Here is a 16,722-nt window from a genome sequence, read left to right as displayed (position 1 = left end):
ATTTACAGTTTAGTGTTGCTTTCATTTGTAATTTCATATGGCGGCGGCAGCATTGTCTTGTCAGTGCTTAGAACATCTGAAGTTTTCATCCAGCCCTGATGGCACAGAATGAAGTTGGAGATCCTGGCAGGGTCCAGATCCTGCCAGCTGTGGTAGCCCCAGGGGAGTCTGACCTTGAGTCCACCGAAGAGTTTATTTAAGTGGAGGTGGGGGTATTTCTAATTTATGTTTTTAAAATGGCACTCTGGGGGCATCTGGCTGGCTCAGTCAGTACAGCATGCGACTCTTGATCTCAGAGGCATTAATTCTAGCCCCCTGTTGGACATAGAGGTTACTTATAAAACAACAACAAACAAAAAACAAGTCACTCCGGCAGTTGTATCCAGAACAGATGCAAGGGTGGGAGCAGTGGTGAATTTTGTAACAATTAATCGTGACATTCCTTTGTTGAGTTAGAGGACAATTAGAACACAGGAATATGGCTAAGTTCCTGGGGATATAGGAGCTCAAAGGATGCCTGATTGCCCTCGTTCCTTGCCAAAGACAGGCGTGGTTTTTCACAGGGTTCCTGAGAATGAGCATCCTGGCTGCAAAATGGGGTGTCTGAGAGCTACAAGCCTGGTGTCAGAAAAAAATGTGATCTGGGCGTGTAGCTAATAGGCTGCAGGATTTTAAGTAAATTCACTCCCCTCCCTAACAGGTTCCCCAGGGGGCTACAGAAAACTAACTTTAGCCTAGTACTTTACGTACATTACCATTGACAATCCCCACAGGACCCTGTGAAGGATTGCCCCAGTTTTACAGAAGCCTAAAAAGCAGCTCTGGAAATATGCTGCCCAATTTCATATGGTTCTTCATGGCAGATTGGCTTGTGAACCCAGGTCTCTTGCTTCCTGGGCTATGGCTCTGTCCCTCATGCCATACCACCCACATTAACTAGAATACACTATTTGGGACTGAATTTTCCCAGAACAAGAATCTTAATCCTATGGACAACAAAGTATAGCTGCAAAAAATCCGAAAGCTAAAGCTGTCTGCACAGCTTTTCTTCCTTCTTCTCTTCCTAAAACATGTAGTCTGAAAGCTTTAAGGTAGAGCTGAGAACAAGATCAGCATAGGCATGGGGTGAGCGGGCGGTGTGGCGGCCCAGAGCCGGGCGTCAGAACCAGACTGAGGTGAGGAAATCTCCACACAAAGCCAGAAGTGGGTGGAGGGGGAGATCCTGGCACAAGGCTAGGAGTCAACCAGAGTAGGTGAATAGAATTTGTGCTGGGAGGATAGCCTAAAAACAAGGTATCAGAGTCCAAGCAGGGCAAGGTGAAGACCAGCTCCATAATTAGTGGGGCCCAGTGCAAAATGAAAATGCAGAGTTTCACATTCAAAATTATTAAGAATTCCAAGAAGGTGGGGCGCGCAGGTGGCTCAGTCAGTTAAGCTTCTAACTTCAGCTCAGGTTATGATCTCATCCTTTGTAAGTTCACCTGCATGGACTTTCTGCTATCAGTGCAGAGCCTGCTTAGGATCCTCTGTCTCCCTCTCTCTCTGCTCCTCCCCTGCTTGCGTGTGGGCTCTGTCAAAAATAAACATTAAAAAAAAAAAAAAAAAGAATTCCAAGAAGGCAAATCAAGCATGGAGCCCTTCTAAGCACCAAGTGCATAGATCACATCTGGTGAAGCTGGCTTTGATGGGGAGAGTGTCAGTATTGAGTTCAGGGATGGAGGACAGAATGGTAGCAGTGGAAGATTAGTTATGTACAGAGGATTGGTCAAATAAATAAATATACTAAGGATAATGGGAGCCAGTGTTCTATTAGGAAAAGGAGTTACAAATATAGTAAGAGAAAGAACTTGGATGAACAGTGTGGTGATAGACCATAATTATTCAGATCTTGGTTTCTTTTCCTAAATTTATTTATTTATTTTGAGAGAGAGAAAGCATGAGTGGGGGAGGGGCAGAGATGGAGGAGAGAGCAAGAATTGCGAGCAGGCTCCCCACTGTCTGCAAAGAGCCCAATGCGGGGCTCAAACCCACAAACCCTGAGATCATGACCTGAGCTGAAGTTGGATGCTCAATCAACTGAGACACCCAGGCACCCCTAGATCTTGGTTTCTGAATACCATCCTCCACCGGGAGGAATCAAGTTTCTCTGAAGAAGTGGCTGAGTCCAGGATTGGTCCAGAAAAAGTACAAGACGACCCTAGGACATCTAGTTGTGCAAGGAAATAAGGAAGTACTCCTCCTCCCAAAAATGATGGAGACATGTCGAAAGGACACAGAAGCCAGTTTGGTGGGGGTCCCACTGGCCAAGTCTGGAGCAGCTTATACATCAAGATAAAAAATGATAGAATAGCATGTAACCCACTGAATAAAATAGGGATCCATGAGTATTGATATAAAAAGGAGAGGGGGGAGATATTTTCGAAGTGTGGAAAATGAGTAACTTTAAAATATAAAAAGTTCCCACCTTAATCAAGTGATAAAGTGAGCATCACCCACTAGGACACATTGAAATCATGACTGCCTGCTAGGATGAGAGGAGAGGAGTCCATCATTACCTCTGATATTTATACTAAAGATGGACTGACTTAGACATAAGTCAATTATAAGGAAAGACTAGATCTATCAACGCTAAATGGTGTTCTACAGAATACTGAATCATAATCTCCAAGACTGTCTAGGTCATGACAGTCAAGGAAGAACTGAGGAACTGTTTCAGAGAAAAGGAGCATGATACTGTGATTTATAATAAGAAATAGATATTCGGTCTTTATTCACTGTTCCTGGCACATAGCTCCTAAAACTCTTGTAATTTCCTATATGAGAGCCAGAGGGGTATCTTTTGTTATACTACTCAGTTTTGTCCTCAGTTCCTGAAAGCTTCAAGAGAGTGAAATGAATGTCTTTTGTTTCCATAACAAATCCCTTTCAACTATATCTGAGTTTATTTTAATGAAGTGACATTTGGAAAGCCCCAGATAACTTAAGGATGGGGGCCGGTTGCCAGGGGAACATACTCGGATTAGAAAATGGAAATCTTCACCATCCTCCCTTTGTGTAGAGTAGGATTTGGAAGCAGTCTTACTCCAGTGTTATCAATCCTGCATTTTATTGCTGCTAGTGAAAGAGTCTTACAGCCTTTTTTTTTTTTTTTAAGTAAGCTCTTCACCCAACATGGACCTTGAACTCATGACCCTGAGGATCAAGAGTCCCATGCTCTACCAACTGAGCCAGCCAGAAGCCCCAAATTTTATTTACACAGTGAAGTCATATTTATTTTCAGAATACATTTTTATACCCTATACATTAAATTAAAAATATATCTTTTGTGTTTAGAGGAAAAATATTTTATATCAGTTTTCATCAAAAGTAATTAGAAATCTCAAAAATTGTTTGATATTTTAGCACTGAGAAAAGGAACTTTCTAAATGAGTGTAGATGCAATTCAATGTTATGTAAAAAATGTAGGAGATAAAATCATGTGCGTGCGTGACACAAATGTTAGATGAAAATACACAAAGCAAAACTCCCTAAGCAGGAAGTGGTGAAAAATATCTTAAAAAAAGAGTCTACAAGGGAGGGAAACAGGGTTATGAAAAGAGAAGTCTGGAATATGTATGGGGCAGAGATTTGTTATAAAAATTATGGTTGAAGCCAAGGAGTGGGGGAAATTCCTATTTTCTCCTCATGATCCTATTAACCAACAAATGGGAATTTCTTCCACCTTTCGGAAGTATCAGGAAAAAGTGCCTTCCAAAATTGCAGCCCGCCTCACATAAAGAAAAGTGAAATACAGTTGACTATTGATGACGACCTCCCACACAATCGAAAATTTGAGTATGCCTTTGACTCCCCCCACACTTAACTACTAATAGCCTACTCCTGACCGGAAAGAAGCCTAACTGACAACATAAGCAATGATTAACACACATTTTGTGTATTGTGTATAGACTGTATATACTTTTGTTTTATATTCCGTATATTTATAATAAAGCAAGCTAGAGAAAAGAAAACGAACAGAGAAATACTTTTACAGAACTGTGTTGCATTTATCGAAGACAATCTGTGTGTCAGTGGACCTGAGCAGTTCACACCCATGTTGTTCAAGGGTATGTTATTGATGAGAGGACCTGACTCTGCCTTCCATGGGTACAACTCCTTCCGGAGGTGATATAAACATATTGAAGGTCACTGTTTGTATTAGGTTAAGCCATAAACTAGCTGACTTCAAATGGAAATTCATTCTGTCACAGTTCTGCAGGCCAGGAATCCAAAATCAACATGTCGGGAAGGCTATGCTCCCTCCAAGAGTTTAGGGGAAAATCCTTCCTCAGCTATTCCAGCTTCTGGCAGCTCCAGGTGTTCCTGGGCTTGCGCTGCATAAGTCCAGCCTCCTGCCCCCTTCACATGGCCTTCTCCCCTTTTCCCCATGTCTTCTTTCTCTTAGAAGGACACTTGTCATTGGATTTAGGACCCACCTACATAATCTAGGATTATCTCTTTGAGATCCTTGACTTAATCATATCTGCAGAGACCCCTTTCCAAATAAAGGCACATTCACAGACCACAGAGTTTAACTATGTAAATATCATGTTGTGGGCCACTATTCAACCCGTCACATCATCCCTTTGTGTGGCCTGTCCCTTTTTTCTCTCAGGCCAGCCTGCCAAAAGATGGAGAAATTAAATTGTTATTAATTTGAACTAGACTGTTTTAAATTAAGATGCTAATTTTAATCTCCAGGGTAACCACTAAGAAAATAACTTAAAAACATACAGTAAAAGAAACAACAGGAAAATTAAAACAGTGTATGAAAAAACACACATTTAACAGAAAAGGCGGCAGGAATGGAGGGAAAGAAGAACAAAAAAGACAAAAGAAAATAGCAAAATGGCACATGTAAATCCTACTTTACTAGTGATTATATTAAATATAAATAGACTTTGTGCTCCAATGAGAAGGCAGAAAGTAGAAGTATGGATAAAAGGAAAAAGGACCCAACACTATTATGCTTTCAAAAGATACACTTTAGGAGCACCTGGGTGGCTCAGTTGGTTAAGTGGCCAACTTCAGCTTGGGTCATGATCTCACGGTTCATGAGTTCAAGCTCCACATCAGGCTCTGTGCTGAAAGCTCAGAGCTTGGATCCTGCTTTGGATCCTGTGTCTTCCTCTCTCTCTGCCCCTCCCCTGCTCACACTGTCTCTGTCTCTCTCTCTCTGTCTCTTTCTCTCTCTCAAAAATACACAAAGATTGAAAAAAAAATTTAAGATACACTTTATATTCAAAGACACAAATAGGTTGAAAGGAAAAGGATGGAAGAAGATGTTTCATGTAAGTCATAACTAAAAGAGAGCTGGAGGGGCTATACTTTTATAGGCTATATAAAATAGACTGTAAGACAAAAATTGTGGGGTTCCTGGGTGGCTCAGTTGGTTAAGCATCCGACTTTGGCTCAGGTCATGATCTCACGGTTTGTGGGTTTGAGCCCCACTTTGGGCTCTGTGCTGACAGCTCAGAGCCTGGAGCCTGCTTCAGATTCTGTGTCTCCCTCTCTCTCAGCTCCTCTCCCAGTCACATTCTGTCTCTTTCTCTCTCTCTCTCTCAAAAATAAATAAGCATTATTTTAAAAAAGACAAAAATTGTTACTAGAGACAAAGGGAATTTTATAATGATGAAAGGATGACTCCATCGGGAAAATGTAACAATTATGAACATGCATACATCAGAGTTCCAAAATATATGAATCAAAACTTACAGAATTGAAGAGAAAAATAAACAATGTAACAATAGTTGGAGGTTTCAATACCCCATTTTCAATAAGGGATACAATGTCTAGGCAGACCACCAACAAAATCAACAAAGAACTAGATGACTTGAACAACACTCTAAACCAAGTTGACCTAACAGACATCTGGAAAATACTACCACAAAATACTGTTGGTATCCTGATCCCAACAGGAGCAGAATACACATTTTTCTCATATCCAAATGGAACATTGTCTAGGACAGGTCATCTTTTTGGTCATGAGAGGAGCCTCAATAAGTTGAAAGAGATTGAAATCATATAAGTTTGTTCTAGGAAATAAAATTTGAAATAAATGACAAAAGGAAATTTGGGCAAATATCAAATATGTACAAATTAAGAAATATCCTCTTAAATAACCAAAGAGTCAATGAAGAAATCAGAAAGAAATTAGGAAGAACTTGGAATGAGTTAAACAAGAACACAAGACACCAAAACTTATGGGATGCAGCTAAGGCAGTTTTAGGGAGAGTCTTATAGATGTAAACATATTAAAAAAGAAAACAGAGCTTTTACATTTCTACTTTAAAACCCTGGAAAAAGAAGAGTTCTTGCCTAGCACTGAGCGTTTATGAATTCATGATTTTACTATCTCTTGCTTCTAGCCCAGAGTAGGAGTGCTTAAACACCAAAATGTGAAAAGAAAGGGGAAGCTGTGTGGCATTTACTTCAGAACTGTCCTCAGTGCCCCCTAGTGGCCTTGTCTGTGAACCACAAGTAGAACCATGGAATTGACAACCTTCGAGCTGAGATTACAGCCTCAGCCCCGCAGTCCAAAAGCAGAGGGTCTTTTGGAAAAGGAGGATCCTGTTGCCTCTCTCAAGGTTAACAACTCCCAGTCAGAGGCAATGTTCACAGCATTTACCTAGAGTTCCCCCCACATTGCTCTGCATAGGCTGCTGCTAGATGTACCTTGTCCTCTGGGATTTGGGGCCTGCCTATTGTTACTGTTCATAAGCAGAGATGGAGGAGCTCTCTCATGCACAGTAGGTGCTAAGAATAATGACCCGTCTTTGTGGGGTGGCCTAGGTTGGAGTCAGGGCTTAGCCTGGAGCCAGAGGCTGAGAGTCATGGCTAATCTCAGACTGGGGCTGGAGAGGGGCTGAGACTGCCATCAGAAAGCAGGCCTTTCCTCCATCCTCAAGGAAATCCTCTGACCTGAGCTCTGTGGGCCTGAAGCCTGCCTGGTGCTACAGAATTCAGCCTCTGTTGCTCCTTGAACGAATCTCCTGTTGCCGCCTGGCCTCCTGCCCACCTGGGAGCTCTGGAGAAGTCAACTCTCCTGCCCTTCCAAGCCAACCCCCACTGCAACCTATCTACCACCCCTTCCTCCTTCAAGTCAGCAGTGCTGTCTGCCTTGTCTTTGCTTGCTGCTCTTCCCTTTATTTCCTTCCTGGCAAACTTCTAGTCACCCTTCAAATCCCAGGTCAACATTGAGGTCCCAGCTCAATGAGGCATGCCATGTTGTATGTACAGAGGAGCAGTCCTTGAAGTGGATGAATGAATGGCAAGGAAACTTAGGCAGTGGGAAAGTTGGAATGAGGTCATTTGCTCTCAGCTAAGAGGGGTTCCCAGCTGCTTAGTACTCATTGAACCAGATGGAATTAGGAGAGACAGAGGTGGCATCTTGTGAGACCTGGGTATGGCATGAAATCATTAAAGTAACAGCAGGCTAGCTCTCCCTCTTTGTGGTATAACTGAGGCTTGAGTGATCCATGGAAAACCCTTCCAGCTCCACCATGTCAGAACCTTATATGTGGACAGTAACCCTTTATCACACGTAGTAGAGAGCTGGGAGGGGGCTCTAAGGACCCTTGCCTCTAAGTATTCATTCAGTGTATAATCCTCTTGAGTGTGAGTTGGATCTAGTCACTTGCATCTAATGGGAAGAATATGGCAAAAGTGATAGGATACGACATTTGAGATTAAGTTATAAGAGAATGTGACTTCTACCTTGCACACTCTATTTCTGGTTCTTCCTGTTGACTCTCTCTGATGAAACCAGCTGCCATGTTGTGAGCTACTCAATGGAAAGGCCCATGAGGCAAGCAACTAACAGTGGCCTCTGGGCAATAGCCAGTGAGGAAATGAACCCTGCCAACAACCCCATGAATAATTTTGGAAATGGATCTTCCCCTAGTCAAGCCTTGGGATGACAGAGCCTGGCTGATTATCTTGATTGTGGCCTTGTGAGAAGCCCTGAGATAGAGGGTTCTGCTAAGCTATATCTCCGCTACTGACTCGCAGATTGTGTGGTAGACCCAGTGTTGTTTGTAGCCATTCTGTCTTGGGGTAGTTTGTTACGTAGGAAAAGACAATCAATACACCATACAGGGTCATGTAGGCCAATGGAACAAGAGGGAAGCCCAGATGGGACCATGGCCTCCCCAAGGGTCAGGGCCAAGATACAGATGCAGCCCCAGCAATAACTCACAGAGAACTCTTATTTTCATTTATTCATTTATTCATTTATTCATTTTGGAATATACAAAAGTCTGACATAGCACAATAATCTCATCAAGAGAAAACAGAACACACAGAGAAGGGGCTGGGTTCCTCCCATGATCCCTCCCCTCTCAGAAAGGCACAAATATGTGAGGCTTGGGTTCGGGGGCCTCCTGTCTTAGGACCAATCTGCTGCCCAGAAGGCCAGGCCCCTCTGTGAACAGGAAGAGGGACCCTTTCCTCACACCCACACTTGGGTTATAGGTTAAACAAACTGAGGCCACTGGGAAGTATGTGAATCAGGCCAAGTCCAGGTCTGTGTTGGGTACATGTTGTCAGCACCCTGTGGAAGACCAGTCACTCCAACTAGAACATGGTGGCTGAATAATCCTGGAGGCAGTGCATCTGGGACAGCGCTGTCCCTAGCACAGGCTCATCGCCACCCTCATTCTTACCCTGGAGGCCTCAGATTTAAAGGACTAACTGGACTGGAGCTGGAGCATTCCAGATGCTCATCACTGCACTCTTCAAGTTGGGGACAACTGTGCCCTCCAGCTCTTCCCCTTGGTAAGAGGGGCCAGTCCTGCAGTTAAATGTGGGGTAGGTAGTTTAGAATAGAGGCGTTTGTATTAGAAGTAGCTTCTGCCCTTCATCCTGCAAGTAAAAAGCAGATAATCTAACTGGCCTGAGTCACCAATGGCTGTCCTTCTTTCCCAGTTAACCAGGACTGAGTTTTGTCTGTAATTTTGGGAAAGGAAGAAGAAGGTTGCTTGAGAAACCATAAAGGCCCAAATGCGTCAGCCACCCCACCTAGAAGAGGACCAAATTGGAACTAAAAGAGTCTGAAATATTCACTTTTCCCTTCTTTAAAAAAGACCTAACATTTGTAATGGTTTAACAAAATTATTATAATTTCTTTTAAATAACCCACAGACACCCATGACGCTTCCAAATTTACAGAACAAAAAAGCATTCGAGAACTTGGTAGAAAATGATTTGTAGCTGATTCCTCCTAGGATCAGGCCCTTGAGGGCAGGCTCAGTTCACCTCCAGAACCTCCGTCTCTGGGAGGCCAAACTTGGTCTTGTGCTTGTCGAAGAGCTTCACCAGTGCCTCCGTGTACATGGCGTGGTACAGGTCTATGTCCTGCTGGGTTGGGTGCTCCAGCTTGGGGATGGTGATGGGCTCCCCCACTGCAGGGATGGAGCAGAGGCCTCTGGTTAGTCAATCCACTCAGGACCCCCTTCCTGAGAGTCTACCATGCTGGTGATGGCAGTGACCCTACACTACGTGCCAACCACGTGCCAGGAACTGTGTCAAACGTGTTCCACCTCAGGGTGTCCCCGTTACAGGGGAGAAGATGGGAAGCTCCAGAGCACAGCAAGGGACCTGCCCCAGGCCACAGAGTCACTAAGCAGCAGGCGGGATCAACACTGGCTGCTCCTAAGGCACTCAGTTGGAAGGTCCCATGTAAGAGTTATGGGACTGAGTAATGGCTTTGCTCTTGGCCTGCTCTGGGTAAGTCACTTTGCGTCTCTGAGCTTCAGTTCCCCCACCTGTCACATGAGGATCTTTCCTCATAGGACTTCACTTAGGATTGTTGAAGTCATGTGACATGCTTTGAAAAGTGTGCTGAGGGAGGAGGAGCCCAACGTTCACACATCCAGTCATTGCTTTATATTCTGCATCTCCATACTCAACTCATCCCAAGGTCCTGGCAAAGGCATTTTGGAAAATTCTCTCAAGTGCATGCCCTTCTCTCATCATCACTGCCATTCCCTCAGTCCCCAGTGGCTACCACAGGGGCATCTGGGATTGGTCTTGTGGCTTCCATTTTTGACCTTTCTAACCAATCTTCTATCTAGCAGCTCCAAGAATCTCTTTAAAAAGCAACTCTAAACCCCTCCTCCCCACCCTCAAGTCGCTTTCCATTCTTAAGGTGAAGAGCACACTCATTCACGCTGCCCATGGGAGACTGTTCCTCTCCGGCCACATGTGTGCATGGATATGTCCCTGCTGCCTCAGAGCGATCAGACCTGGCATAGGATCTGTGTGTAACAAGACTCCTGTGACCTAAGTTGCAGGCAGTTAGTCTTTGTACAAATACAAAGCAGAACACCTGACCCCAATAACTCAAAGTCTATGTGAGCTTTGGCCCTTAAAGTCCACGGCTTGTGGTCTACACACTTTTGTGTGATCTCTGGCTTGTGACACACACACACACACACACACACACACACACACACACACACACCGAGAACAACACAGCTGAGGGACAAGGGCAGCCAGTTTTTTGCTATTCTTCTCAGAGAACTATCCTCCAGTCATGTTGATGTTTTTCTTTCTGTTCCTCAAAAATCTATACCATCTTGCTGCAGGAACTTCACTTAGGCTAATGTTTCTGACAAAAAAAACTCTTCTTCCTCTCTTTTTCTAGATAATTCCTATTCAGCTAGAAGTGGAAGAGTCACCGCTTCTCAGGGGTCCACTGCAACCCCCCCAAGCACCCTATACATTCCTCTCACACTCCCTCCTGGTCTTTGCTTGACAGAATGGTCTTTTGGTCTTCCCTGACAGACTCTTGGGCCCTGAAAACACGGACTGTAAAGTCTTGTTTTCTCATCTGGCGCTGCTTGGTTCACCGTGATGGAACTATCCCCACCCCCACTGGCCATTCCCATCAGCACTCAAACATGTCTACAGCCATGTGGTTTAGAGCATGGACATAAGAGCCACATGGCCTGGATGCGAATCCTAACTCTACCACAAACCAGCAGGGGGGCACTTGGGAGTTCAGGGGCTGAGGGCAGGTGAGCTTACCAACGGTAGTGATGGGCTTGGAGTAGGGCACCAGCCCCCAGGTGTCAGAAGAAAAGAGGCCTCGGCCATGGAAGATGCACGGGGCAAAGCCAATATACTTCTGGAACTTCTTCTGGACCCACCGGCCCCAGGAGCCCTCTTCAAAGATCACCTGCTTGTATACTTCATTCTCCCCAAAGGAGTAGATGGGAACCAGGTCGGCTCTGGAAGGGAGAAGCCAGGGTCAAGTCACACCCTAACTGCAGCCCCTCGGTCTCCTAGCAGCATGACTTATTTGGCCTGAGGGCACAGTCTTGCACATGAACCTGGCCTGTGAGCCCACCTGCAGGGGCCCAGGAAACAGGCTGCATCTCTGCCCCACTCAGACACTCGGGCTACACTTGGGCAAACTTGGTCTGAGGCTCTGGCACCCAACCTCTCCTCTCCCACAGGATGGCAAATTCCCATCTATGCCTTCCTGGGGTCTGGGCCTTGCTTCCAGGAGCAAGGAGTTGCTTTGTTGGGGCCAAACAAAGCTTTGGAGGGCTGTGCACGCATGTGCATGCTGGTGTGCGTGTATATGTGTATGCGGGTGAGTGGATGTGTAGGAGGTGCTTACCCGTGGCAGAGGGCCAGTTTCACAGTAGCATGTTGGTGTGCATGCATATGTGTATGTGGGTGAGTGCGTGTGCAGGAGGCGCTTACCCGTGGCGTAGGGCCAGTTTCACAAAGCCCTTGCGATTGCGCAGGGTGACTGCATTCTTGCCAGGCATGGAGCTCAGGGACTCGGCCGCGCCCCCCACTACGATGATGATGGCATTGCCACTCCCATTCTTTGAAAGCAAGTAGTCTATGGTGTCTCTGTTCACAGGGCAGATGCCTGGCAGAGAGAAGGACATGGAGTCAAGGCTGCCCATAAATGTATATCCACACCCCCTTCATACAGCCAAACATGAACAGAAAGAATGCTGGCCTTGGGCTCCAGACCTAACCCAGCCACTAGAAGCTGTATGGCCCTGCACAAGCTATTCCTCCGAGCCTTGGCTTCCTTATATGTAAAATGGAGATGATACAAGGTTGTTTAGGGAACTCGTTCATTTGGCAAACATTCCCCGAGGTCCTAACACTGCCAGGCTGTTGCTGGGTGCTGGGGATCCCGGTGAATCAGGGTGGCAGGGGTCACAGGCAGGTGGATAAGGACAGAGCCATGCAGGGTGATTAGCTTGTGCAAAGGGCAGCACAGGGGCTGGGTTGCCCAAAAAGGGGGTCAGAGAGGGCATTGTAGGGAAGATGTTGTCAAACTAAATCCTGAAGGATGCATGAATAGCTCTGCTCAGCCCTGGCCCACCAGATGCCTAAGGCAGACTGCATCTCTTAGCACAGAGCCAGCCGCTGGGGCATGGTATATCTGCTTCCTGGCCTCTCTGTCACCTTGCTCAGTGGAAAGGCTCAGGCCTGGACAAGAGTGCAGCAGGAGCAGGTGGATTCTCACCTCCAGACATCAGGTACTCCCTCAGCACTGGCATCCGGAAGTTGCCGGCCAGCGTGGCCAGGTAGGGCCTTATGCCGGGGAACTTCTTGCTCACTTCTGTGGCCTCCGTGCTGAAGTTACAGAAGGCACCCAGGCCCATGATGCCATGGGGGTGGTATCCAAAGATGTAGTTCCTGGTGGTCAGCAGGTTGTGTGTCTTCACCAGCTGCAGGGAAAAGCTTGGGTCAGAGGAAACTGCCAGGAGAGGGGTACCAGGGCACGCCCAGAAGGTAGGGGAAGGACTGGGTGTGTCATGCCCCACGGACCCTGGGCCTGAAGGACTGGAGGGACTCTGCGCACCTGACCTCAGACTCTTGGCAACTGGCATTTAGACTGCGAATCCCCAGGAAGAGAGTGGGAAAATTTCTCTCTCATTCCCTTACTCCTCCAGCCAGACACAACAGGTCTTTCTGTCTGCACCCTGCCCTCCTCCTGGGCCCATTCTCCTCACCCAGCCCCTGCCACTCTCAGATAAAGAGGGGTGTCCAGGTTTTGTCGGGGTGAAGTCCATGTCCTTTGGTTAGGGCAGAGAAGGGACAGTGCAGCTGGCCCGAATGCAATCTTCCTTCCAGGCAGCAAGGCTCAGCTCAGGCTGTGGCTGTGCTGCAGGGAAGACGGGGGCAGCAACAGCCCCGTGCCCGCCGGTCACAGTGGGGGCGGGATCAGCTGTTAGCCAGGCAGCTGACCTGTGGTTCTATCAACAAGGCTGCCCCTGGGAGGCTCTGAAGAATGACTGGATTCCTTGGGAGCTGCCCCCTCCCCTGTGGCTGGTGGCCTCGTTGGTGGGGTGGGTGGTACAAAGTTTCCCTATACCCTGAGGCACCTACCAGCATTGTAAGGAAGTGATAGGGGTGGAGGTATTGAGAGGGATGGAAAGTAAGGGTATTTGGTTCAGAAAACATCACTTCTTTTCTGATTAGACAAATAATGAATAATCATAGAGTATTTAAAAAATACAGGAAAAGGAGCACCTGGGTGGCTCAGTCAGTTAAGTGTCCAACTCTTGCTTTCAGCTCACGTCATGATCTCATGGTTTGTGAATTCCAGCCCCACATTGGGCTAACAGTGTAGAACCTGCTTGAAATTCTCTCTCTCTCTCTCTCTCTCTCTCTGCCCCTCCTCTCCCTGCCCCTCTCAAAAATAAACATTTATTTAAAAACAAATAAACATTTAAAAAATGAGGAGAGGCATGTGGGTGGCTCAGTTGGTTAAACGTCCGACTTTGACTCAGGTCCTGATTTCATTGTTCATGGTTTCAAGCCCCGTGTCGGGCTCTGTGCTGACATCTCAGAGCCTGTAGCCTGCTTCAGATTCTGTGTCTCCCTCTCTCTTTGTCCCTCCCCCATTCACGCTCTGTCTCTCTCTCTCTCAAAAATAAAAATAAACAATAACAATTTTTTTCAATACAGGAAACTAAAAAGAAAATTCAAAGCACCTGTCCTATCTCCAATCCTGATAAACCACTTTGACGTGTTGAATTCTTTTGCTACTCAAATATATACATGCTCCTTTTTAAAAACCACAAAATTAAGGGCACATGGTTGGTATCATTTTTCTGACAAACATATCATAACTGTTTTTCCTATCACAATCCCTCAGTAATATGTCTCTCATGGCTGCATTATTCTGTCACACAGCTATGCTGTACAAAATAGAATTATAATCAAACTCTGAGTGATGGATCTTTAAAAACCTTTTAAAATTTCCTTCAGAAACAATGCTTCCGTAAGTATCTTATTTTTGTCCACATATCTGATTGTTTGACAAACTTCTAGGAATACAATTCCTGGGTCAAAGGGTATGAACATTTTGGTCTTGTGGGCTGCTCTGCCTCTAGAGGGGTGGCACTGATGACATTCCTAGTTGCTGTGTTGGAAAGTGCCCATGTCCCTGCACCGGTGACAGCTGGAGGCAAGCCATGGGCTACTGGCAAAATGCCAGGAGCCCAGATTCACCATGACTCCAGATTTGGGAGCCCCCGGCTGAGGAAAGGACCTTGTGCTCGATCTGGGGCAAGGGGGTGCTGGTGGCTGGCCCTGCGGAACTGACATCTGAGCCTTCAGGTGACAGAGGCCGGAGGGGGTTAGTGCCGATGGTGGCTGGCACCATTCCCAGCTCTGTAACTGCCAGTATGTGCAGGAGCAAGGCCGTGTGAATTCCACCCTCTGTTGCTCAGGACCTCCTTACTCTTTCTCCCACTTTGCCTCTGGCAAGCACATCAAAGTTGCTCAACCAACTCGTAGCTGCCCACTACACAAACGGAAAACAGCAGCAGTACAAGTCATGGCTATTGGGTAGGGGGCAGTGAGGGGTTTCAAAGGGGGCCTAGCTTTACATAAGCTCTGCAAGGAGCCTGTTCTGAGATTTTGCCTCCCGAGGAGCAGGTGTGCCCACCGCACCAGCTCGCAGTAATGTGGACCCTGGGGCGGCTTTCTTGTGACAGGAATGTGTCAAGGTAAGAACTTAGCAGCCAGCACCACACTGGTAGCCTGCTCCAGACCGAAGGCTGGGTCTGGGAAGGCTAGGTCTGGGATTCCAAAGCATAGAATGGGTGGGAAGAGCCTTGATCTAGGCCGTTTCTTTGATCACAAGGTAGAGACTGAGGCCTGGAGAAAGGAGGTCATGGCGGATCCTCCTCTACCTCTAGACCAGGCCACCTGGACTGAGTCCTGCCCCTCTTTGGGACTCAGTTTTCTCACTTCCAGGCTGAGCGGGTTGGGTCTTATAATGCAGCATTGTCCCAGCAACAATAGCCTTGAATTCCTTGCAGCCAGTGATGGAGTCAGGGAAAGGCAGGAGTGGGAGCCCTGACCCCCAAGATCCTGGGGAAACTGGCTCAGGTTGGAGTGTGCAAAGGGAGTGCCCTCCCAATACTGAGTGCAGTGGAGGAATGGAGGGTTATCTGGCCACCTCCTCCAGGCAGCATGCCAGGATGTCTCAGTCGCTGACTCACAACAGCAAACACACCACCCTGCACACATTCACTCTCACACACACTGCCTCTGCTTTTCAGACCCCACTGCCTTCTGCTGGGTTACCCCACGCAGCTAGAGTGGGCCAGTGCTGGGATGCTCAGTGAGCTGGCCAGACAGGTCTTTCCCCTGCAGGAAAACCCTTCAGGATTCTGCCAGAGTTAGCCACAATCCCCCAGCATTGCCCACATGCGCCACGGCCCAGATGCCTCTGTCTTGTGATCCTGGCTTGTAGACTATTGGCAGGGGGCCAGACGAAGATGAGAAAAGATCCAGACCAAGCCATTTGTTCTGTCAGGACCTTGAGGTTGGCCCCAGAGAAGATGGGTGCTTAGAAGACCAGTGTAGCAGAGCAGCCTGATACAGCAGAAAGGAAACTCAGAGACCAACTTAGTGTAAACCTTCACATGGGGAGACTGCATGCTGGAAGGGATGGTGCCTCACTGAGGGCCATGCTGGACTCTTCCTGCCCTCATCCTCCCCGCCCGAGGGAAGCCCGAGTGCCTAGCTCAGCTTATTTCCTACAGCTCTGCTGTATAGGGAGGCAGTATGCTGTGATGGGAAGAGGCCAGACTTGGATGCGAGACAGTACTTGGGATTTCAGCTCAAACTGCAACTAGCCTCATTCAGCTTTCCTACTCTCTGACCTTCAGGCCTTTCTTCTGTGAAAGGGTGATAAAATTAATACCCATGTCACTAGGTACTGTAAGGGTTAAAGGGGACTCCTTAAGGAAAGGTATTGGTTTCTAGAAGGCTCCCAATAAGTGGAGACCCTCCTTCTCTACTCTACCTCTTCAACATCCCCCACACCCCAGACTTCTTCTCAAAAGCAGGCACCTATGTGCTCATTGGTTTCCATGCCTCTTCAGTGCTACTCATCTTTAAGATGGAGTTCTAGAAGCACATCCTCCAGAAGCCTCCCCTGAGCACTTCGGCAACCAGGGCCTCACTCTTCTTTCACCGCACATCTCGTTTCCTGGGCCCTAATTCCCTGGGACCTACCTGCAACTGACTGAGAGAAGTGATATTCTGCAAGAGCTTCAGAAGGAAAAAAGCCCCTCACACATACTACTTGAAGTTGTGCCCATGGTTCAGGTCAGATGGACTTGAAACTACCTTAGTATTGCTCTTGATAAATCACTGCCATTTTAAGTGATGCCTTTAATCTTCACT

The 16,722-nt window shown here is 46.9% G+C and overlaps 1 protein-coding gene across 1 annotated transcript in view; it reads right to left on the bottom strand.

Annotated features, from left to right (window-relative positions):
- Positions 1-8,266: 8,266 nt before the first annotated feature.
- The window catches only part of DGAT2 (diacylglycerol O-acyltransferase 2), a 29,493-nt gene continuing 21,037 nt past the window's right edge, over positions 8,267-16,722 (bottom strand). Inside the window, exons 5-8 of the mRNA XM_039228692.1 lie at positions 12,539-12,743; positions 11,752-11,926; positions 11,068-11,270; positions 8,267-9,440 (exon numbers count right to left, since the gene is read on the bottom strand). Of these exons, the coding sequence (XP_039084623.1) occupies positions 9,286-9,440; positions 11,068-11,270; positions 11,752-11,926; positions 12,539-12,743 (738 nt within the window). The 3' untranslated portion in view covers positions 8,267-9,285. The remainder of the gene's footprint in view (positions 9,441-11,067; positions 11,271-11,751; positions 11,927-12,538; positions 12,744-16,722) is intronic.

Source organism: Hyaena hyaena, unplaced genomic scaffold (assembly GCF_003009895.1).
Source record: "Hyaena hyaena isolate Hyena2069 unplaced genomic scaffold, ASM300989v1 scaffold_34, whole genome shotgun sequence".
Classification (NCBI taxonomy): Eukaryota; Metazoa; Chordata; class Mammalia; order Carnivora; family Hyaenidae; genus Hyaena; species Hyaena hyaena.
This window is presented reverse-complemented; position numbering and strand designations above follow the sequence as displayed.